At 35.7% G+C, this 24,202-nt stretch overlaps 5 protein-coding genes across 5 annotated transcripts; 1 reads left to right on the plus strand and 4 right to left on the minus strand.

Moving 5' to 3' along the window:
- Positions 1–294: 294 nt before the first annotated feature.
- On the plus strand, positions 295–972 carry LOC137728537 (uncharacterized). The gene has a single exon (XM_068467296.1). The coding sequence runs from the start codon at positions 295–297 to the stop codon at positions 970–972; it is 678 nt and encodes a 225-aa protein (XP_068323397.1).
- Positions 973–5,323: 4,351 nt separating this feature from the next.
- On the minus strand, positions 5,324–8,032 carry LOC137729808 (GDSL esterase/lipase At1g28590-like). The gene is made up of 6 exons (XM_068468843.1): positions 7,787–8,032; positions 7,474–7,698; positions 6,674–6,822; positions 6,305–6,581; positions 5,833–6,124; positions 5,324–5,686 (listed from the first exon to the last, which is right to left on the minus strand). The coding sequence occupies exons 1-5, from the start codon at positions 8,010–8,012 to the stop codon at positions 5,889–5,891; spliced, it is 1,113 nt and encodes a 370-aa protein (XP_068324944.1). The 5' UTR covers positions 8,013–8,032; the 3' UTR covers positions 5,324–5,686; positions 5,833–5,888.
- A 2,663-nt stretch (positions 8,033–10,695) lies between these two features.
- On the minus strand, positions 10,696–14,335 carry LOC137728082 (pyruvate decarboxylase 1). Its single transcript, XM_068466969.1, has 6 exons — positions 13,708–14,335; positions 12,021–12,746; positions 11,828–11,916; positions 11,604–11,721; positions 11,148–11,336; positions 10,696–11,066 (listed from the first exon to the last, which is right to left on the minus strand). The coding sequence occupies exons 1-6, from the start codon at positions 14,176–14,178 to the stop codon at positions 10,896–10,898; spliced, it is 1,764 nt and encodes a 587-aa protein (XP_068323070.1). The 5' UTR covers positions 14,179–14,335; the 3' UTR covers positions 10,696–10,895.
- Positions 14,336–17,369: 3,034 nt separating this feature from the next.
- Positions 17,370–17,947, minus strand: LOC137728083 (signaling peptide TAXIMIN 1-like). Its single transcript, XM_068466970.1, has one exon. It carries the CDS (start codon positions 17,845–17,847, stop codon positions 17,605–17,607), a length of 243 nt encoding a protein of 80 aa, XP_068323071.1. The 5' UTR covers positions 17,848–17,947; the 3' UTR covers positions 17,370–17,604.
- Positions 17,948–19,374: 1,427 nt separating this feature from the next.
- Positions 19,375–21,158, minus strand: LOC137727251 (pentatricopeptide repeat-containing protein At1g28690, mitochondrial-like). Its single transcript, XM_068466106.1, has one exon. The coding sequence runs from the start codon at positions 21,150–21,152 to the stop codon at positions 19,623–19,625; it is 1,530 nt and encodes a 509-aa protein (XP_068322207.1). The 5' UTR covers positions 21,153–21,158; the 3' UTR covers positions 19,375–19,622.
- Between the last annotated feature and the right edge of the window lie 3,044 nt (positions 21,159–24,202).

Below are 24,202 nucleotides of genomic sequence, written 5' to 3' on the forward strand. Positions count from 1 at the left end.
AAGGCCAACAGTTATGGAAAAGCAGGAGTTCATGCTCTCTTTCGAAATATAGAGAAAACATTCCTCTCAGCAACTTTTGCAAGAGTGAAAAAGAAAAACCATTCAGTTTCCACTTTGTTCATCTTTTGTTCTCTGTCTAGCTCTCTCTAGATCTAAACCCAGTGAATTCATCTACACTAACATGGCCTCAGAGTCAGGTTGGATTTAACAATCTGGGCGTAAATCTGTGAAGTTATCAAGTTCAATCGAAGCTCTCTTGAAGCTCCGTGAAGGTTGTCGATTCAGATCAAAAACATGTCTGGATCTGGAGGCTCGGAAGTGAGGACTCCAATTTTCTCCGGTGAGAACTACGAGTTCTGGAGAATTAAAATGGCAACAATATTCAAATCTCTTGGGTTATGGAATCTGGTAGAGAAGGGGATGACAACCTCCAATCCGAAGAAGAAGGAAGCTGGAGAAGCATCGGAGGATGATGAAGAAATGGTAGTTGTTTTGATGAAAGACGCAAAGGCTTTGGGAATCATTCAGAATGCAGTCTCAGATCAAATCTTCCCACGAATCGCCAATGCCGAGTCAGCTAAGATGGCATGGGATTTGTTGTATGGAGAATATCATGGTGGTGATCAGGTACGATCTGTGAAATTGCAGAATCTTAGAAGAGAATTTGAATATGCTAAGATGCGAGATGATGAGTCTTTATCTAGCTATCTTACACGGTTGAATGAACTAATTAATCAAATGAGAACATTTGGTGAATCTCTGTCGAATGAGAAACTTGTGCAGAAGGTTCTGATTAGTCTTAGTAAACCTTATGATTCTATCTGTTTGGTTATAGAAAATACAAAGTGTCTAGAGACTGTAGATTTGCAGGAAGTAGTTGCAATCTTAAAGAGTCAAGAACAACGGTTTGATCTACATACTGTTGATACTACTGGAAAAAGTATTCTCATCTTTCTCAGTGAGTCCAAATGAGCAAAATAGGGGCGAAGGTCAATCTGGTTCATCTCAGTTCCAGAAGAATTGGAATAATAAGGGCAAGAAATGAGATTCAAAACCCAAGTTTCAGCAAAAATTTCCTGCTAATTCTGCACATAATGCACAGTTAATGGGTCAGATAGTTACAAAACCACAGTGCAGGGTATGCTCTAAGTTTCACTTTGGAGAATATAGGTATAAAGGGAAACCTAAATGCTATAACTGTGAAAAATTTGGACACTGGGCTAGAGATTGCACAGTAGGTAAATCAGTGCAAAAGACAAACGGTGTTAATCAAGTAGAGGTGACAGGGAACCTGTTTTATGCAAATAGCACAATCACTGAATCAAAAGTGAATGGAGAATGGTATGTTGACAGTGGTTGTAGCAACCATATGACAGGGAATTCAAAGTTGTTGATAGACATGAAGACAAATGTGGTTAGCAAAGTTCAAATGCCCACAGGAGAACTCATGAATGTGGCAGGTTTTGGTACACTTATGATAGACACAAGCAAAGGCAGAAAATATGTCAAAGAAGTAATGTACTTACCTGGTTTGAAGGAAAACTTGTTAAGTGTGGGTCAGATGGATGAACACAGTTACTACCTGGTATTTGGGGGAAAGATGTGTAGTATCTTTGATGGTCATTCATTGGATTGTCTGGTACTCAAAGTTGAAATGAAAATGAACAAGTGTTATCCTTTGACACTGATACCAAATGATCAGGTTGTACTAAGAGCAAGTATTTCTAAGTCTACTTGGATATGGCACAAGAGACTAGGCCATCTGCATTTTAGAGGTCTTCAACATCTTAAGAACAAAGAAATGGTGCATGGTCTTCCAGTTTTAGAAGAAGTGGATGAAGTTTGTGAAGGTTGTCAGTTTGGGAAACAACATAGATAGTGGTTTCCAAAGAATCAGGCATGGAGAGCAAGCAAACCTCTAGAGCTGGTGCATGTAGATCTTTGTGGTCCTATGCAAAATGACTCTCTTGCAGGTAGCAAATATTTTATGCTTCTTGTAGATAACTGTACAAGAATGATGTGGGTTTATTTTCTGAAATACAAGTCAGATGCATTGATCTGTTTTAGAAAATTCAAATCCATGGTGGAGTTACAAAGTGGTTTTAAAGTAAAATGTCTGAGAAGTGACAGAGGGGGTGAATTCACATCTTGTGAATTCAACAAAATTTGTGAAGATGCAGGGATTCAAAGACAGTTTTCTATGGCTTATACTCCACAACAGAATGGAGTGGTAGAGAGGAAGAACAGAGTTGTAATTGAAATGGCAAAAGCTATGCTTCATGACAAAGGATTGCCTTACTATTTATGGGCAGAATCTGTACTTACGGATGTCTACATACTGAATAGGTGTCCTACAAGAGCTCTTGGAGAAGTGACTCCATTTGAAGCATTCAGTGGTCGAAAACCTGGAATTGCACATCTTAGAATCTTTGGTTGTTGTGTTATGTACACACACCAAGTGAGTTGAGACAGAAACTAGATGCAAAGAGTGTGAAGGGCATATTTGTAGGTTATGCAACCTGTGAAAAGGGGTACAGAGCGTATGCAACCTGTGAAAAGGGGTACAGAGCATATGACCCCCTTAGTAAAAAGCTTATACTCTCAAGGGATGTAGTGTTTGATGAAAATGCAGCCTGGGAATGGAAGAAAGCTTCTGAGAATTATGTAACTGTGTTGAATCATAATGAGTTATCTGAGATGCCTAAATGTACTTCATCAAAGACAACTCCAGAAGGTAATGACTATGCTTTGTCACCAAGTCTGGTATCTTCTCATGAATCTGTAAGTGATGTAAACAGCAGCATGAGAAAGACTCAAGCCTTTGATCACACTCCATTGAGATGGAGGAATCTAGATGATGTTCTAGCACAATGCAATCTTTGCATTATGGAACCTGAAAAGTTTGAAGAGGCAGCTAAAGATGAATCATGGATGAAGGCTATGAAAGATGAATTGTCAATGATTGAGAAGAATGCAACATAGGATCTAGTGAACAGACCAAGTGATAAACCTATAATTGGGGTTAAGTGGGTGTTCAAGACCAAGCTTAATCTTGATGGGACAGTGCAAAAGCATAAGGCAAGGTTGGTAGCCAAGGGATATGCTCAGAAACCAGGTGTTGATTACAATGAAACGTTTGCACCTGTAGCTAGACTTGATACAATTCGCACTCTAAGTGCTTTGGCAGCTCAGAAAAGTTGGAAATTATACCAACTAGATGTGAAATTTGCTTTTCTGAATGGAGTACTCGAAGAAGAGGTTTATGTAGAACAACCAGATGGGTTGTGATCAAGGGGAGTGAAGGCAAGGTGTACAAGCTTCATAAAGCTTTGTATGGTCTAAAACAGGCACCAAGGGCCTGGTATAGTGAAATTGATACCTACTTTGCTCACTGTGGGTTTGTGAAAAGTCAAAGTGAAGCTACTCTTTACATCAAAGCAAGGGGAGGAGAAATTCTAATTGTTTCAATCTATGTGGATGACATAGTGTATACTGGAAATAGCAATGAGATGTTGAATGAGTTCAAGGAAGACATGATGATAAAATATGAGATGACAGATTTGGGACTTCTTCACCATTTTCTTGGTATGGAAGTCATTCAAACTCACACAAGCATATTTATCCGTCAAAGAAAGTATGCTGCTTCCTTGTTGGATAAGTTTGGTTTGAATGAGTGTAAATCTGTGTTCACACCTCTTGTTTCATCAGAGAAGCTATGCAAAGATGATGGCAGTGGTTCAGCAAGTGAGGAACAGTATCGAAGAATTGTGGGAAGTTTGTTGTATCTCACAGCTACTCGACCAGATATAATGTATGATGCAAGCCTTCTAGCTCGATCCATGCACTGTCCTACAAACAAACACTTTGGAACAGCCAAAAGAGTGCTTAGATACATCAAGGGAACATTAGATTATGGTTTGGAGTATGTAAAAGGAAAGAATGCAATGCTAATCGGATTATGTGTTAGTGATTGGGGAAGATCTGTTGATGATAGCAAAAGCACTTCTGGTTATGCATTTTATTTTGGCAGTGTAGTGTTCTCGTGGGCCTCTATGAAGCAGAATTGTGTAGCACTCTCTACTGCAGAAGCAGAGTACATCAATGCCTCTGAAGCAACTGCTCAAGCCATTTGGCTTAGATTTGTACTTGAAGATTTTGGTGAGATGCAAACTGAAGCAACTCCAGTGCACTATGACAATACAGCTGCAATTGCAATCACTAAAAATCCAGTTTTTCATCAGAAAACCAAGCACATTGACAGAAGGTATCATTTCATCAAGAGTGCACTCCAGGAAGGGATAATTGATTTAGTGTATTGTCCAACAAATGAGCAGGTGGCAGACATATTCACTAAGGCTTTAACAAATGATCGGTTCAACTATCTCAGGGATATGCTTGGTGTGAAATCAGCTCAAAACTTAAAGGGGAGTGTTGAATTATAAGTGTTGAGTTGAAAAGTTTAGAATAAGATTTCTTAAATTGGTGTATCCACTTGTGCAAAATGATGCAAAGTGTAAAGTTCTATTTTGTAAAAGGTCATGAGTGTCATGTGTTGGTTGATCCATGTAATTAGATAGATGAGTGACTAAGATGAAATGTAGTGTATGTGTGGTCCCAAGTTAAGGCCAACAGTTATGTAAAAGCAGGAGTTCATGCTCTCTTTCGAAATACAAGGAAAACATTCCTCTCAGCAACTTTTGCAAGAGTGAAAAAGAAAAACCATTCAGTTTCCACTTTGTTCATCTTTTGTTCTCTGTCTAGCTCTCTCTAGATCTAAACCCAGTGAATTCATCTACACTAACATATAAGTGCATCGTAGCATTGTAATAATCTGCATAAATGATGTTAGCATGAGGATGAAGGTTTCGGTTCCAACTTAGTTATGTCTGAAGCTACTTATTGTGACTCTCCACAAACTTGTTTAGCCAAACGTGTTATCGACAAATAAATCGAACGTTGACAATGTAGCAATTGTAATTGTCTAAATAATTGACCATTGTATAAGCTAGAGGGGTGTCGTAAACGGCCATGGATCAAGCTTATTTTACTTTGTTCGTACGAATATTTTAATGTTGAAAGAGATTTCATGAAACCTCACATCCATTTTCCGTTCATTAAACCAATAATAATATCATATGATAAAAATGATGTAAATAATCGTATAAGCATGGTGAAGTGCGCACATGCACTGAACGAATAAAGCCTATAGGTGTGCGGTAAAATGGCCATGGATATTCTTGTTTTTATGTTAGAAGAGAGATCAAGTTCAAAACCATTGTCTCCCGTTCCATTAATAAAAAATAAATAATTATACCCGATAAAGGCGAAGCTACGACTAATCGTGTATAGGCTTGAGAAGACTATATCCATGGATCAAATCCTTCTTTAATTTTTAGAAGAGATCTCAAATTCAAATATCTTGTTTATTTATCAAACCAGCAATAATTATACGATAAATGGAAGTAACAAATCATATATAAGCTAAATGGTCTTGGTAAATTGCCATGGATCAAGCCCTTGGCAATGTAGCGATAAGTAGCTTCTGTTAAGTGAATTCCATCCCAGTTTACATGGGAAGAAGGATCTTTACAGGCTGTTGATCCGATGTGTCCGCACCTTGCTGAATTATTGAAATTGTATGGTTCTCCTCCTCCGCAGCATGCCCTTAGAGGCCCGCTTTTGAATCCTGTAAAAAATCAATTAAAAAAATTACGATATTTAATACAATATATAAAAAAACTAAATATCGTAATTTTGATTCAAGTCAATAATAATTTCAATGAATGATTTTTTGAACAAAAAAAAAAAATAGAAGTAATATATAGAACTTACCATAATGTTGAGGGGCGTGATAAAAGGGCATGATTGCAATAAAACTATAGATGAAGTCACAGTTGTGAAACACATAAGGTACTAATTTGCGGAACGGTGTAATTCCCGTTTAATAAACCCTTGGCTATCCACCGGTATGCTGCTTCAGTTGAATGCACACCATCCCAGCTGATAAACTGTGCAGGGTTTTCACAAAGTACATTTGCCTCTGGACTGCCACATAGTGCTGATGAGTTGTAATTGTACGGCCCCCCACCTCCACAGCATGCTTTGGTAGTTTCCCCAGTAAATCCTTCATTTCCATGAATCCAATAAGAATTTAGGGTTTGACTAAAATCTTACTATGTTTGAATTCTTGACGGCCAGTTTGGTAAACATTTAGTTAACTAATACATTTTAAAACTCTCGAAAAATCCTCACATTTATTAAAACGCATTGTAAAAATTTTGCAATATTAAGGGAGTTGAAGTACCAAATTGGTCTGGAGACTGGAACAGTTGCAGCATGGCATTGTAGTAATCTGCGTAAATGATATTGACATAAGGATGAAGGCTTCGAATCCGACTAAGTTCTCTCTGGAGCAACTCATTGTGATACTCGGAAAACTTGTTCAGCCAGTTTAGACAGCCAGTTAAAGGGTCGTATTCACTCTCATCTGAAGTTTCATATGTTGTTAGATAAGCAGGAATGCAGCCAATTGGAAAGTTTCCGGGTACAACAAGTGTTGAGGCGCCAAAAGCAATCAACTCCTGGAGAGCAGTGCAGCCATAGAAATTCATAGCCAACAAGATTATAAAAAAGACTGCATTTTGAGCAAAGAAATTATGATTCCAACTCTTACATTGATTGTTGAAGCTATTGCTTCTATCACCAATGGAACATATTTCTCAACCTTTTCTATACTTTTTCCTCCAAGCAATGCGTTGTTGTAATCGTTGCCTCCGATCTCTCCCATAAGAACTAGAGAGCTCGAAAGCAGTTTGTTGCAGTCTGTAAATTAGAGATCACTAATCACTTGTTCCAAATGAAGAACTATTATAGATGATATGCTTATAACTTATACATTGGAAAATATGCAATAATAAAGCACAGTTTACCTAATTTAAATTAAAAAAAAAAACAGAACTCTGGTAAATAGAGAACAAGTCGTATACAAACCACGAATTAAGGCCTCTTTTGTAGTCTATTTAGCACTCATTTGAGAAGTGTTTTTAAAGAACTTAAAACACTTTTAGAGCAAATATTTTTTGAATTAATTCTTAGTAAAAATGCAAGTTAATCCTGAAAAATAACTTCAAGCGTTTTTTGCAAGAATCACTTCAAGTGTTTTTGGAACTCAGAAACATTTTTTTTTTTTTTCTAAAAATTTCTTCAATCATTTAAAAATACTTCTCAAACTAGCTCTTAGTAATACACATTTATTCTATTCAAACATTAAAAGCCGACCAAGTTCAATTTTTAAAGTTATGCACCGAAAATAATGTTCAAATATTAAAGTTGTTATTTATGTGGCATTGACCGCCAACCACACAAGCAAATGGGGACAAGAAACAATGTCTTTTTGGTTCAAGACAAGTAACACTCTCAAGTAAAAAAATAAAAAAAGAAAAGAAAAAATGAGAAGACAAATTGGTAACTGACCTGAAGATGTGTTGCATAAAAATGACAGCATTTCTTGGAACCAGTCCAGTTGAATTCTTAGAGAGTTGTTTGTAATGTCATTATAAACTCCCATTTCTTCAAGAAAAGTAGCGTCCAGCGCAGTGGATCCGACCACTGCAAAATTCACACCACCTTCAATGTTGTGGACAGTTTGGTTATGGCTTTCGAGGTAAGGTTGCACTAGTGGTAGTCCCATATATTCAGCTGCCAAAAAATAAAAATGAAAGTAAAAATCAAGTTCAATGAGATGCTGGTGATGAAAAGTGGTTGAGGGTTTAATGTCGCTAGCTACCAATGAAGTCTATGATTAAACGACCGTCGGAGCAGCGTCCGACCGGGCGGTGAAAGTAGGTCTCTCCATATGGGGGGAAGAAAAAGTCGAAAGATTTGTTAGGAGAGCTGTTGTACAAGTTGCCCGTATCGGCAATTGAATCGCCGAAGCTGATGATTGAGCTGTAGCAACCTAGAGCTTGAGGGATGAATGTGACAACTGACATCATGAGGAGGAGGACAGTCATCAAAATTCTCTCTCTCTCTCTCTCTCAAGTAGCTTCTTAAGCTTGACTTTCATCTATCAAAACAGTATTACATATAGATACCGAGGCAGAAATATAGCACGTGACATTATTTGAACCAACAGTCAAACAGTAAGTTAGGTACTGTTAGGTGCGGTCATGACCTGAATCTACCCACAAGCATGGTTTCTACATAAGAAATTGGACCCCCACCGAATTTATTGTGGAGAAAATTTTCATTGTGACAGGAATACGGGTGGTATACTACATGTTTTTTACATAAATGGTGAAAATTTTTATTATTTAAGTTATTAACTTTTTAACACATATATTTTATCATTTGTATAATAACATGTGATGTCCCACCCGTGTACCGGTCACATTAAAAAATCTCTCCATTTTGTGGGGATCATAGAGATTCTTACATCTTAGCCATTCATCATGTATCATGTTGTCGGAAATTATTTGACTTTTTTATTTAAAATTAAATACAAATAGTACCTGATGAAAATTGGTCGTACGATGTACGATAAACGATTAGAATGTGGGGATAACATACCCATAAAGTGGATCCGGAGAGGATCCTCTTCCTCTACATAATGTCTCCTACACTTTAATTTAACCAATTATTTCTTAAATTTTCATAATTGGCCAATTTTTTCCAAATTTTAATTTTAGGCAATTATTCCTCTGAACTTTTATCATTGGCCATATTTCCTCGTAAACTTTAATTTTAATCGATTACCCTTGAATATTTATAATTGGCCAGTTTCTATTCATGAATTTGTTGAGCTGAGTAACTACTTTTCTTATTTAAATTTAAGTCTTCAATTGACATAGGTGAACCGAGACGGTCAAGTGAATTAAGTCACAGAAAAGGCTAATGAAATGGCATATATAACAACCCCAACATGTTGCTGAAAAAGCAAGACCTTGAAAAAGATTCGTAGTTGTCCACGTGAGTGATAAAATTCAAACAAAAAGTGTATGGAGTGAACTAGCGAATGAGAAGAAGAAGCAAAATTAAAAACAATATGTTGTCCACTATCCTCAGACAATTGCTATGTGTTGTGCACATAACTAAGATGGATGAAAAATTGGCTGAAAATTTCCAAAATCTAACGTCAAATGGAGAATTTATAAAAAGCTCAAAGGGGCTAAAACTAAAGTTTAGGAGGAAAGTGGCCTCATTAAAGTTCGAGAGGGTAATTGACCGAAATTAAATTTAATGAAAAAAATTTGGCTACTCATTACAAGTTCCAGAGAAAATTTGACAAATACCTCAAGAAATAATAATAAAACTCCGAAATTTTTTGTGAGTTGAGTAGAAGTTAATTGCTGGAATAAGTATAACCACAGGTTTACAGGTGACACCGACATATTACAATTGTGAAACACACGAGGAACTAACGCGAGGTATGGCGTATTTTCCTTTTAATAACGCATTGGCTAGCCACCGGTACGCTGCTTCAGTAAAGTGGATACCATCCCAATTGATAAACTCTGCAGGGTTCGCCTGCGGAGTACCACATTGCGTTTAATCGTAAACAGGTTCAGCTTCAGCATTTGGAAACTATGCGTTGTTAAGGGCCTATTGACAAAGCTAAGATTGAGTAGTAACTAAAATAGATGCACATTGTTCTTGCTTTCGAGATAAGATCGAACCAGCGGAAGTCCGAGGGATTGAGCTGCAAAGATAAAGCGAAATCAGAAGCTGATAAAAAATCAGATAGTTGTGTGGTGGTTGTAGTTTTAAGATATGATCAGTGGATGTTGCTTAAGTATACCAATGAAGTCGATGATTAAGCGGCCTTCGGAGCAGCGTCCGAGGTGGTGAAAGTAGGTCTCCCTGTATGGAGGGAAGAAGAAGTGGAAATGCTTGTCATGGGAGCTGATGTACAAGTTTCAGGTATCAGCAAGTGAATCGCCAAAGCTGAAAATTGAATTGAAGCAGCCAAAGGCATGTGGGAAGAATGTGAAAATTGATATGAGGAGGAAGTTCATCCAATAATATGTTTGAAATGACGAATCCATAGAATTGATAGATCTCTCTCGCTGAGTCGAAAGAGAAATTCTTGTGTCCATACACCCATATAATATAATTTGTATTCCATATAATATATTGAAGAAATTTTGGGTATTTAACTACTATGCATAAATAATGGTATTTTAAGTGTGGATTAGGAAAGCAAGTTCGATCGGAAATTCCGATTTTAACCAAAACAGTTCTAAATTTAGCATCGGGCTGGACGAAATTGCCTACACTATTCACTCTGTTGAAAATTAAACAAAATGTGATCACATTTATTCAATTGATGTTTGGATGCAAAAAAACTTGACCCACATTATTTTAGAGCTCATTTAAAAATACTTTTAAAATAATTGAAAATGCTTTTAGATAATTTTTTTTTCTTTCAAATTTTTAAGTGTTTCATCATTCTTGCAAGAAGCATCAGTTTGCACATAGACTGATACTTCTTGCAAAAAAAATAAAACATTTCAACTGTTTTTTTTTTATTTTTCAGTATTCAGTTGCATTTTTAGAGGGAATTGATTCCACTAACATTTTCTCAAAACTGCTTTTAGCTTTTTAAGAAAACTTCCAAACGAGAGTTTAGTGGAACAAACATGTCAAGGTTCCCTTCGTCCAAACAAAAAAACATGTTTGGGTTCCCAACATAAAGAATGGAATGAAATCACAAAACTTATTGCAATTATTCCGGTTGGGTTAGAATACATTACACAACAAGCAAATACATTGCTTCTATTATTTCAATAGCTCTTATTTAATACAGCAAGCAAAATTTACAACAAAGTACATTGCTTTCAAATTTTCTAATTCTCCCGTTTAGATCTTCCGTTTTGATTCTTTCGACTGCGATCTGTTTACTGAGGATTTGGAGGTCGGCTGTTGGCAGCCGAAACTCGGGATCCCCATTCCAGCAGCTCTTTGCTAGTGTCATCCTTGTGCACAAACACTTCAATAAAACATAGACTATCCTTGTGCTCCCCTGTTGCCTTCGCAATTGCTTCTGTTAAATCCTCCTCTGTACGTACCTGTATCAAAGCAAGAATAATCATCGTTCCCTGCATCAGATTAGCTATCAGGATTAGGAAAGTTATTTCTTTTATGCTAACCTTGGTAGTCCAGCATTTGCCTTCGCCATTGTGGATGGCATCGACAAGGCCGGTGTAATCCCAGTTCTTAATCACATTGTATGGACCATCGTGAATCTCTACTTCAATTGTGTAGCCTCCGTTGTTGATAAGAAATATAATGGTGTTTTGTCCACATCGGATCATTGTCGAAATGTCCTGTGCAGTTACCTGAAAGGAGACACTATTTACCAACCAAGCGCCATATATATCTCTCTAACACATGAACTTTTTCGATCGGAAAAATTATAAGGCAATGGTAATTTCTTATCTTTTACCGTTTTAAATGATTAAAACAAAAGAAGAAACTGTATTGCAGAAAAACTTTAGTTAATTTAAACCATCTCTTATCAATCTTATCATTTACTATTTTTCATGTGTCCATATTTTACAGTCGCATTCCAGCTCCATGGTACTCTTGATCCTGATATAACTAACCTGGAAACTCCCATCACCAATGCAAGCGATCACACGTTTATCTTTGGCACCCTGAGCATAGCCAAGAGTGGCGCCCACCGACCATCCAATTGATCCATATTGCATCTGAAATTCATACCTGAATAAAAATGATACAACTGGTTGGTAGTCCGTTGCGTAACATGCAAAGTTAATCATATTCGAGAACCACGTAAATGAGTTGTCTAAAGGAAACCGCATCATACCCGCAATTCTCAGGCAGTCGGAGCTTCTGACAATTGAACCATGAGTCTCCAGTTTCAGCAATTATCGCAGAGTCTCCACTGATAATCTCCTGTAAAAGTTAAATAAATAATTAACAATTAGAAATCTCAATATGAGAAGCACAAACAGAACATAGACAGCTCAAGCATACAAAACAGAACACTCTGCTCCTACCTGAATGTGCTTAAAAAGAATATTGACCCTCAGAGGCTCATCCTTCTCACTCTTCAGAGGGATGCCATGGGGAACAAAGATACGACGGTAATTCTCAACAGCTGTACTGTTTTTCTTTAGCTTCTTGGCCAATGCACTCAAGAAGTCCGCCATGAAAACCCAGCCAAAGGACGGACCATCCCCAATTGTCACACGATTTGGCTGCACGACAATCGCTTTCTCCTTCTTGATCAACAAGGAATACCCCACAGAGCTATAATCATTGAAAATGGGTCCAACAAAAACATAAGCATCAGCAGACTCCACAATCTCACCGCAGAAGGTGGTGCTCACAGCACCCCAATAAGTCCCAATGAAATGCGGGTGGTGCTCGGGCACCAAACCCTTACCAGAGGGCATTACAGTGATCGGGTACCCGCTAGCATCTGCAAACTCCATAAAGGCCTGCTGTGCTTTCGCTACTCTCAACTTGGGGCCACCAACAATCACGGGTTTCACAGCCTTGTTGAGAAAAGCAGCGGTGGCTTCAACTGCTGCCTCCAACCCACATTGGTTGCTTACTTTCGGTGCAAGGAAGAAGGGGACCGGCTCTCTGGAAAATGTGGGATGAGGAATTGCAGGCAGGTTGCAGCTTATGCTTATGTATACAGGCTTGCTTTCTTTCAATGCTGTTGAGATTGCTGTGTCTATCTGCTCATGTGCATCTTCCAAATTGTTCACCACTGCCTGTCACAACAATTTGCACCAAATTCAATATATTTGGAAACACAAAGGGCATATTTATAATTAGGGAAATTTTTAACATGGCCCCCCTGAACTTAAGATCTGATTCTGATTTGCCCTAATATTTCAAAACGTATCACTTTACCCCCTACAATTAATCAAATTTTCTGTCAAAAGGAAATAATAAGGACTCCATTGAGAAGTACTTTTTATGAGTGAAAACGCTTTTAGAAAAAATATTTATGGATTCTAAAAGAATTTGAAATGTTTTTTCTAGATTAACTTATATTGCATTGATTGCAAAAATATTTTTCCTAAAAGCAATTCAGATATGTGAAAGTACTTTTCAAAGAAGCCCTAATTTTGTCTATTTAAGTTTAGGTACGATGCTCAAAACAAAATTAAGAGTAAATTGTAACAATAATTCTTTAATTTTAACTCAATTGAAGAAATGGTCCTCAACTAAAATTCTATTAGTATTGATCTCTCAATTTATCAAAACATACGTACAGTTATAGTCTATCAACTAAAAATTTATTACCATTTGCCCTTTAACTTTAATCCAACCGAAGAAATAACTCAATTAGAGCAATGATCCCTTAACTTTAATCGAATTGTAGTAATGATCATTCCAACGTAATTCATTTTGATAAAATTCTGATAAAGTTGACAAAAATGATCATAGCTACATGTTTAGATGAGTTAAGGGATCCCAATTGTAGCAATTGTCCTTTCAACGTAATTTATTTTGACAAAATTCAAACAAAGTTATAACATAATTTAAAATGAGAACCAATGGTAATGAATTTTTAGTTAATGAACTATTACTATAATTTCCTCTAAAATTAAAAACAGATGGGGCAACTCGGTAAAAAGGCACAAGTTCAAGGGCATTGCTAAATTTTTTTTATTTTTCTAAACCAAGACTATTCTTTTTCCTAGCAAGACTGAAGGCGAGCTTTACCTGATGACATGTGACGGTTTGGAAGCACCGAAGCTCCTGAGTAAAATCGGGCAACCCGATCGTGTGGTGGAGGATCCGGTTCGTGCCGTAATCGTTGGAGTTCGGCCCACCTACTATGCAGATGACCGGCAAGTTCTCGCTGCACGCACCGGCGATCGCGTTCAGCACACTGAGCCCGCCGACAGTGAACGTAACGACGCACGCTCCAACCCCCCTGGCGCGCGCGTAGCCGTCAGCAGCATAACCGGCGTTGAGCTCGTTGCAGCAGCCGATGAGGTTGAGGCCGGGCTCGGCGACCAGGTGATCGAGAAGCGTTAAGTTGAAGTCGCCGGGAACGGAAAAGACATCATGGGCTCCGATTTCGACAAGTCGCCGAGCCAGGTAGCCGCCCAGCGTTCCGCCGGAGGCGGCGGGTAGGACCGGCAGCGGAGCCCCGCCGTTTGTTGAGCCGATATGAGTAGAAGCGTTCATGGATAATTGTAAAATGATGGTTTAGGGTTTGATCCGAGGGATGATTATTACTGTGGTCGTTAGAGAATTGTTCTGGTGGTGTTTCTGTATATATACACGGTGGAGTGGAGTTTTAGTGGTGGTTTTGAAACCTGTGGGTGACTTTGTAATATGATTAGTATTAAAACATCTAAAAGTTTTCTTTTTTTCAACTAAAAAAATATTTGAAAGTTTTTTATTTTTTATGTAATGATATATTAACTGTTAAGAGCATCTCCAATGAAAAGATATATAATCGAGATGAAAAAAAATTATATTTCATCTCATTAGTAAATGGGAGTTTTACTCCCATAAGAGATGTAAATGAGAGGTTTTATTCTTTGTGGGCGGCACTCACCCACAAAAGATGTAAAAAATATATATATTTATATTTTCCATTTAAGATGTGCATTTTATATCTTGCCATTAGAGAGTTTTTCCACTAGCTAAAAATGTAAAATACACATTTCAATGTACATAGCATTTTTATTAGAAATGCTCTTATATACTTAAATTAAAAGGTGAAAATAAATTGGCATCTTGTAATTATTTACAAAAATTTTAGATTTTAAACGTCTCAGTCATAAGTAAATATTTATAATGCTGGACCTTAATATTATGTTTTAGACACAAAAATTTAAGGTTTTGAATACAATAATTATTTATTAGGATTTAAGCAAAACCACTTATCAATGAGCTAATCCTAATAATTTTTTTCAAATTTATCTTTTGACAAAAATTAAACTTAAAACATCATTACTATAAAGATTGTTTAAAGGTGGAGTTTGATTTCTTTTGATTTGGTAATTGGCTGTTTTAGCTTTTGGCTTTTGGCTTTGGTGGTCGGTTTTGAGAGGCTGTGGTTTTAGGCAGTGGGTTTGATTATTTTAATGTCCTTAATCACCACAAAAGTAGGAAAAATTTGGATTCTTTTGGATTGTGATTCGTGACCACTGTTTGAAAAAACAGCAAACCAGAAGCTGCTGATTGCTGGTTTTCAATTTCAATTCCGACGTTTTGTTTCAAATGTCTACGTGAGCAGAGAGAAAAGCTCAGCCGTCTGGTCATTCACAGAGAGATTTTTAGTGAGTCAAAAACATAATTAGATATTTTATTTCATAAACTATGTTGTCGGGCGACGAAAAATATCACAAAAATATGTTCTTATAATTTTACTTGTAAAACTCTACAAAAGACCAAAATTTTAAAATCAAAGTTGCAAATCAAATGTGTGGTTGTAGATAATTAAATTATTAATTAAATGTCGATTAATGTATTTTTTTTATTGGTAACATATCATTTGATTTATAAATTTAATATCTCTAATATTATTCTTACAAAAAATGCAAATGTAATCATGAGTTTTCAAAATGTCTTGTCCACCCAATCTTTTTCTTGTATTTTCTTTTTCAAGAGAGGTATGGTCTATGTCCTTTTTTTTTTTTTTTTTCCTGTATTTTCTTTTTCAAAATGGATAAGGTGTATGTCCCTTCTCTTTGTATTTCGTTTTTCTTGTTATATGAGAGGTAAGGTTTATGTCCTCTCTAACTAGGTGTAACTTCTTTTTTCCTATCAATAAATTTACCTCGTTCCGTCGAGCTTTTCCAAAAAAAAAAAAAAATGTTACAAATTATTTAAAGACAGTTTTACCACTTATTCAGTCACATTTTTCAATTAAATTTTGCCTTGAATTTTTAAGATATGATGCAAAAATAAGCAACGTGTCCTACATGAATTTTGAAAAACCTACTAAACTTTACATACTATTAAAAGTTCTAAGTTGTAGATTTGATTAATTTATTACTTCTATAAGAAGATATTTTTTTTTTTACAAACAACTGCATTAGTAAGTTATATTATTAAGAGAATTGTTATTAGCATTTCAAAAATCTCATTTGGCACTCCAAACTTTCTATAATTAGAAAGAAATATACTTGTGAGAAGTGTAGAGTGAAATTTTTGAAGTGCTAATAACAGTTCCCTTCTTAATTGTTAAAAGAAAATAAATTAATAAAGATCGAACTCGAACTATGGTGTATAAGCATAATTATTTTCCGTTATTGTAGTAAAGCAGGGGTTAAGCCAACAAAAACTTTACACATCATATTTTTCAAATGGCCCATGTACTTTTGTGCTCGGTGTATTAACAAATTTTACTAGATGTACCCGTAGGGGAAATTTAATTAAATGTTTTAAAAATTTTAATTTTCTCCATACAGATTGTAAATTGTGCAACGGAAGCAGATATCAGTCTCTAATTTATTTTAAAAAGTTTTGAATAATATGATTACATGGATGTGTGGACTTTTTTTTTTTTTCCAGTTTCTCATACACTCCATTTTATTTTAATTAAAATAACGAACATAATTAAACAAGGATATATGTACTAAAAATGATGTGTGTTTATCATTTCTGTATCCACAAAAGAATAATATGTCCCAAAATCAAGGATATTGTATGTTTCTCGGTCACTATTTCCTAATCCTACCAGGATAGGAACTCCATATTAGAGAAGTACCACAGCAAATTATGATGTAAAATTGTCAACTATTGATAGCAACGAAGCCTCTTAATATAAAAATGTACAAGTGAACTACATTACAAAATTTGTGAACCTAATTAGGTGAGATTAGGCTCACCTAATTAATTAAACTGCATTACAAAAGTAGACACATAGTTTACATCAATAGTTAAAAATTCATTGAGCCTAATCTCGCCTAGTTAAATAAACCATATTACAAAAGTAGACACCAATCAAGCTTTCCTATTGGACAACGAGTTAAGGACTCAGTGCCCTAATGCCAGATAGCTGCAGAAAAGCACAAGCCCGAAAACAAAATATGTGCCCCGGCCACACACTCACAATTCAAACTACCTGAGTTCGTTACAGTATTTCCCGTCATACTCCAATCACCCAATAAATTGGTATTCCTAAACGAGTCATTCAAGGTATAACGAACATATCCTGTCTTCACATAGGATCAAGAACATGATCAAAAAGGATAAAAAAAAGGGCTAATTCGGATAGAGCCATCAAACCGAGAAGTGATTACTAATTTTTGCACATAAAAAGAGTGCGAAATTATTTCCCAATTTATTATTATGAAACTTTAAAGGTACCAATAGAATTCACAGATAATGTTTCTATGATAGCAGAGAATTTAGTCGAGTAATAACTAATGAAAATTTCTCAGGAGTAATAGTTAATGAAAATTTCTAATTGCAAACACAAATTTCTTAAATTTAATTAAACCTAATGAATTCGTTGAATTTCTAAGGCTTTCTTTTACATTGTTTGAACAAATCTTCAACAAAAAATCAACACAAAGTGGAAAGATCGAACTAAACAGTGGTCGGAACAAACTGAACAAAACACTATCAAATTACACGCTACGAAACAAATAGTAATTAACAAGGAATCTTCGATGTGAACCACTTCATGATCGAAAAGGGAAGCTTGATCAATGCCAGAGCAAACTCAACAATGATCGTCACGCACAAGCAGCACGGACATATGCAAGTCAGCGCCAACCCGACTATCCAGATGACGACGCCGATGACGGAGAGGATGAGAGCGACGAAGGCGAAGGGCAGGCCGAGGAGAAACCCTAGCGGCCTGCATTCGCAATCGTCTCCGCAGCAGCAGCTCATTGATTGTTTTTCTGCTGTTCTTGTTTCTCTTCTACTTCTTTATAGTTGGTAGGTTGTAGAAGGCGATACGGGAAGGCAACTTCGTTTGGTTTGTTGTCGATTGTAGGAAACGATATGACTAAGGAATAGGTATTTGGGGTATATATGTAATACTATTTCACGGAGTTAAACAAGGACTTGTATTCTGCTGCCGCCTTTACACCCTAATCCACAAAGAATTCCTATATATTTTCGGAAAAGTCTGCCGCGTGTAGCCCATCCTGGTCGTTTATTTTTATGGAATTCACAGTAACAACGGTTAAGATCAGCTCCTCCACACGATTTGTTTATCTTGTATGTATTTTTTTTTTTCATTAAGATATAACAATGAGGGCATAGAAATAAGAAGCAAATTGGATTTGATTACGTATTTTAAGAGGAAGTTAACTTTTTCGATTCGTTCACTAATCAGTAATGTGAAAATAAAGAATCAGATAATTTTGAAATGGACAAAAATGTAAGGAAAGACAATTGGATTGACACCTTTTCCTGCTTAAACAAATTTTTGAAATTGTGTTATTCCATTACGATTTTTGGTAATCTTACTATGAGTTATATGCAAATAAACGTGAAAAAAGTCATGAAGGGAACACATTATCTTTCTTTTCATTATCATTACTGATAGTAAACGAGATCTAAAATAATTTCGATTCTCATTCGTTTTAAGTAAGTTGGAGAAAACAAACTTGAGTTCATGGAGTATAACCCATTGCTTTACTTACTTTGACCAAACTCGGGTGCCCAAAAAGAAATGTTGTTTTCGTTTTATACGCAGAGAGATTTGCAAAATAAAATAAAATAATAATAATAAAAATAAAAAAAAAGCATCTTTGTGATATGCGAAACAAACCAATAATACATTCCCTGGTCATTCTCCTACTTTCCTTGACCAACGAGAGCCTCCTTTTCCGACTCCAACCTCCACATGGACTTGCATTTTATTTTGCAAATACAATCATTCAAAGAATCGAATACCTGTTTTAACTCTATTATTTGTCTGCTGCATTAAAGAGGTTTTTTTTTTTTTTTTTTTTTTTCTTTTTTCCAAGCGATATAGGGATGAGGAAACTCAGAGTTTTGGGTGGAAAGATATTAGCGTCTAGAAGTATTTTTAAAATAGCTGAAAATATTTTTGGTGAAAATATTTTTAGTACCAATCCTTAAACATGCAAGTGAATCCTGAAAAGTGTTTTCCTCAAGAAACACATAACTGGTGCTTCTTACAGTTGCAAGAAGCGTTTTAAGTGCTTTTAGAATCCAAAAACATTTTCTTTAAAAACGCTTTCAAGCATTTTAAAAACACTTTCAAATGATTCCGTAAATTGGCATTTTGATGGTCACATCACAGAGCCTATTAATGTACAAATACAATTAGGTGACTATTTAATTATTGATCAGCAAATCATTCTGTGGTTTAGCTTTGAGAGTGAAAAAACTTGAATTACTGACTGCTAACTATTGCTTTGAGAGTGAACAAATATTCCCCTTCCACAGAAAATTACCTCTGAACATGGTTATGGCTTGTCCAATTAAGCAACATTCTATTCTCCCCCGAAAGCCCGGGCAGTCCGCTTGCGTGAACTCAATGATACACCGGCTGAGTTAGCACCCGTTAATTTGTTCGCCAGGTTCAAAACCGAGCTAGGAGGCTTATCTTCAGGCTCCCCTACAGCTTCAACATCGCCCGCTCTCCTTAGTTGTTGCAGTGAACTTGTCTTCAACCATATGAAGGCTCATCAACCACTATCAGTACCAATCCAGCTACAGGCGGTGTCTTTAGATATCCCGCTTGACTTCATTTTCTCTCTAAGCTCAATTACACTTTCCCATTTCCCAGCGGCTGCTAAAGTATTTGAGAATGCAACATATGCCCCAGGCCGACCATCAGGATTCAACTTAAAAAATTCCTTGGCAGCTATATTTGCCATGTCAACATCACCATGTAATGTGCTTGAACTAAGAAGAGCAGCCCAAACATCGGAATTGGGCTTCTCGGGCATCCCCATTGCAAACTCCCACGCTTGACGCAAACTCCCTGCACGTCCCAAGAGATCAACCATGCAAGCATAATGCTCCATCCTTGGTTTCAACGAGTAGTCCCTATCCATGCTTTCAAAGATCTCAAGGCCTTTGTCAACTAGCCCAGCATGTCCGCAAGCTGATAACGCACTGAGGAATGTGACAAAATTGGGTTCAATTTGGTGTTTCCTTTGCATTATGCTAAAGAACTCAAGTGCTTCGTCAGGATATCCGTTCTTTCCATAACCATCGATCATTGAAGTCCATGAAAACACATTTTTTTGGGGCATGTGGTCAAAAATTCTCCGAGCATCCTCAACTCTTCCGCATTTTGAGTACATGTCAATAAGAGCACTTCCCATCTTTATGTCCAAAAACAATCCAGTCTTCATAAGATGACTTTGGATTTGTTGGCCAACTTCAAACAATGCCAACACCGAGCAAGCTCCAATAACACTAGCAAAGGTCGAGAGATTAGGTTGGAAATTCAACCGTTGCATGTCAATGTAAACGTAAAGTGATCTCCGAGCATACTCAACCGATTTGCTGTAACCTTCAATCATTGCGTTAAATACCACCACATCTTTTTCAACCGTTTTCCTAAATATATCTTCAGCATCTTCCACAGATCCTTGATTCATGTACCCAGAAATCAGCGATGTAGAACATATAACATTCTTTTCCAACATCATATCAAACACAGTCCTCGCATAACGGACCTTCCCATTCTTAACGTATGAGTCGACGAGCGCAGTATAAAGTACCTCATCAGGCGCAACATCTGTTCTAATCATCTGGCCATGCACTACTCTTCCTAAACTACACGGCAATGCGACATCACCAGCACAAGTAGAGGCTCTCAAGATCATCGAAAACGTATACCCATCAAGCTTCTCACCAGATAAAACCAGTCCCCGAACCAAGTTAAGCGATTCTTCTACCTTCCCACGTTTGAGGTATCCACCGATCAAGTAATTATAAGCGGAAAGAGTCTGTGCAGGCAATTCATCAAACACTTGGCGTGCATAAGCCAATGAACCACATTTGAGGTGGAGTATAAGGAGTTTGATGGAAATATTGACATTGGGCCGGAACCCAGATTTGAGAATCCGGGTATGGATCTTTCGGCCATGCGAAGGGTTATCTGAATTGATGAATTGTTGCAGAGCAGATGATAGACCGGTGGCGATTGTCTGGGAGACGAAGCCTCGTGGTGGCGGTAAATTTTGACTTGGCGGGGGAGGCATTTTCTGGTAAATCGACGGTCTGGTTATTGGTACATTTCCATTTTTCATTTGCACAGTTGGATCTCGTTATCTAATTTGGGTTTTGTTTGGGCCAAAAGTTCAATGGCAGAAGGTTGGGCTCAATTCTTGCACTAGGCCCAAGAGTGGTGGCCCATAGGCCCATCAACTTCAGCGCATGCCATTTGTCAAATATGAATAAGAACAGTGGTTTCCACACAAATAACCTCCTGTTATACACGCATACGTGATTTAAAATATCAAAAAAGGACAAATCACAAATGTAGACATAAACAAATAGACGGGCGCAGAAAAAAGAAGGGTTATTTACATATAGACCCTTGCAACTCTTATTTTCTATATAAAAATTCACCTAATTATAAACGTCCAAATAAAACCCAAATTTAAAAGTGATTGTCATGTAGGAAAGTAATTGACCTATTAATACAAAATATTTACAACTTGTACCACAATATTCAAAATAAATCAATAAATATTATTACTCACCTTAATTACAATGAATAAATAATTTATTGCATATTATTACCCCTAACACACACACACACACACACATATATATATATATATATATATATATATATATATACGTTCAAATGTATATGGTACTACCATAAGCTCAATATATATATATATATATATATAGTTTACCTATATATATAGTACTACTATACGTTCAAATATATATATATATATATATATATATATATATATGTATGTATGTATATGCACAGTACTGCATATACGATCAAACATATTATACTAATTAATCTATATATATGTAAATTTATGTGTACAAAAGAATAGGTAAAATAGTATTGAATAAAATAATAATATTTTTTTTATGCAGGTACATTATTTTGCATACATTGGGTTTGCTTTATTATGTAGGTAAATTATTACGTATACCAGGTGTTTTTTTTTTTTTTTTTTTTCTTTTTTTGTTATATATATGTGTGTGAAATAATTTTCCTACCTTTATATGTAAAAATATAATTTGTTGACTTAACTAAGCATGTATTATTACATACATTAGGCATGTTTTGTTGTTATTATATATTAGGCAATAAATTTATTATTTATTATTTTCGTAAAATCATTAATTCTCTCTTACAATATATATGGAACTAATTGTGTACATCAAACATTTAAATAGGGTGTTTTGGGCATTGAAAATTTTTAAATGTGTAAAGTCAAATATAATTAATGAATTTGCTGATGTGGAATCTAGTTAATGAGTTTTATTTGAGTAAAAAACTTATGACAGGTTTTATGTAAAGAAAATTAAATTTCAAGGGCTAAAATCATATTTTCAAAAAAAAATGAGTTTTATTTGAGTAAAAAACTTATGACAGGTTTTATGTAAAGAAAATTAAATTTCAAGGGCTAAAATCATATTTTCAAAAAAAAAAAAAAAAAAAAAGTACGCTAAACTCAAATTTTCAAATAAACAGTGTTTTACCTTTGGACTGGTTTGAAAATGTTTTTCAACGCTCAGATTGTGTCCATCAATCCTCATGTTGTCCTACAAATAGTAAAAGCTGACCTCCCCTTGTATTAGATTTGGTGTTCATTAGTTTGACCGTTCTACAAATTGAGCTGAGAAAAATGTGGGCTTGTTTCAAAGTGCAGAGAACGAGATGAGATGACAGATGATTTATGCAAGTAAAGTTGCAGCTGTCACCCAATGTATCAAGGCTCAAAGCTTAGTTCCAGATATGAAGTATTACGATGACTTACTCTGATGTGTAGTTCTTCTCACTTAATAAGCTAATCCTCTAACTCAAAAGGCTCAAAGCTAATCCCTTTCAACAAATGTGATTAAAGCAGTTGAGTTGGTTCAGTATTAAGTTGAGAATAAACTTCAGGTTGATAAAAGGAGGGACATTACATGGGTTTATAAGTAAGTTGGGTACTCCCTATATTGCCAATTAGTTTTATGGTAAAACCTCAACTTTCTTCATGGTATAAAAGAAGGTTGTCCCACATGTGAAGCCAAACGATCACACGCGCTCCACATCATCCCATTTGTATTGTCCACGTGCTAGATTCGAAAATTTGTATAAAAAAAAAAAAAAAAAAAAAAAAGTGAGGATGCGAGTTGAGAATGAATCTCCCATTAATGGAAGGAAGGACATTGTCTGAGCTTATAATTAAGTAAGTTAAATTACTCCCTAAATTGCCAATGATTTTATGACGGAACCTCAAAGCTAGGTATTTCGATTTTCTGTTGGTACATGGTACAATTTATAACATAAACACATTGTCTAAATTAACTATTATATTTGTAAATGGGGCTTTTAGATTTTAGAGTTTCAATAAGATTGTTTTTAGATTTTAACCTGAATGGTTTTCAAAATCTAATATAAGTCCCTATTTTTAAAACTTACCATATTTAAGTAATTATAGCACATTTATTATTTATAAACTTACCATTTGAAATTCTTTACCCATCCATAATTATGTTTTTTTTTTTTTTTTTTTTTTTGTACTCTAATCATATTAATGGATAAAAATTTATTCAAAATTCAAATTCTTATTATTAAAAAAATTCAACAACAAAACAAAATCAATTTATACATAACATTCGGTATCTTATTTTATTCATAGGTACAGAAGTATCGATACATAAGTTTTGGTACATAACTTTAGGTACCTTATATTACTCATAGGTACAGACAAGGACGAAGCTAGAAATTTCTTTTAGTAAGGGCATCCCAAAAAATATCTAAGAAGACCTTATTATAGGATGTCTTAATACCCAATATGATAATAGGGATGATTTCAAATGATGATGTATCACAAGTCCAATGGTACAAAAATTTCAGTCGAGTAGTGGAAAGTGGCAAAATGATGAGAAAAACATTCCTACATGATAGGTGGGAGAGGGTTTTTTGGTTTGAATGATAGAACAAGAGCACTTTTGCTCATATTATGGAGTGAAGTAGTATGAAGATATGTTAACATTAAATACATATATTTACTACAAAGATAACACGTGTATATTATATAACTGATGTCTGCAATTTAACAAA

The sequence above is a fragment of the Pyrus communis genome, chromosome 3, assembly GCF_963583255.1.
Source record: "Pyrus communis chromosome 3, drPyrComm1.1, whole genome shotgun sequence".
Lineage (NCBI taxonomy): Eukaryota > Viridiplantae > Streptophyta > Magnoliopsida > Rosales > Rosaceae > Pyrus > Pyrus communis.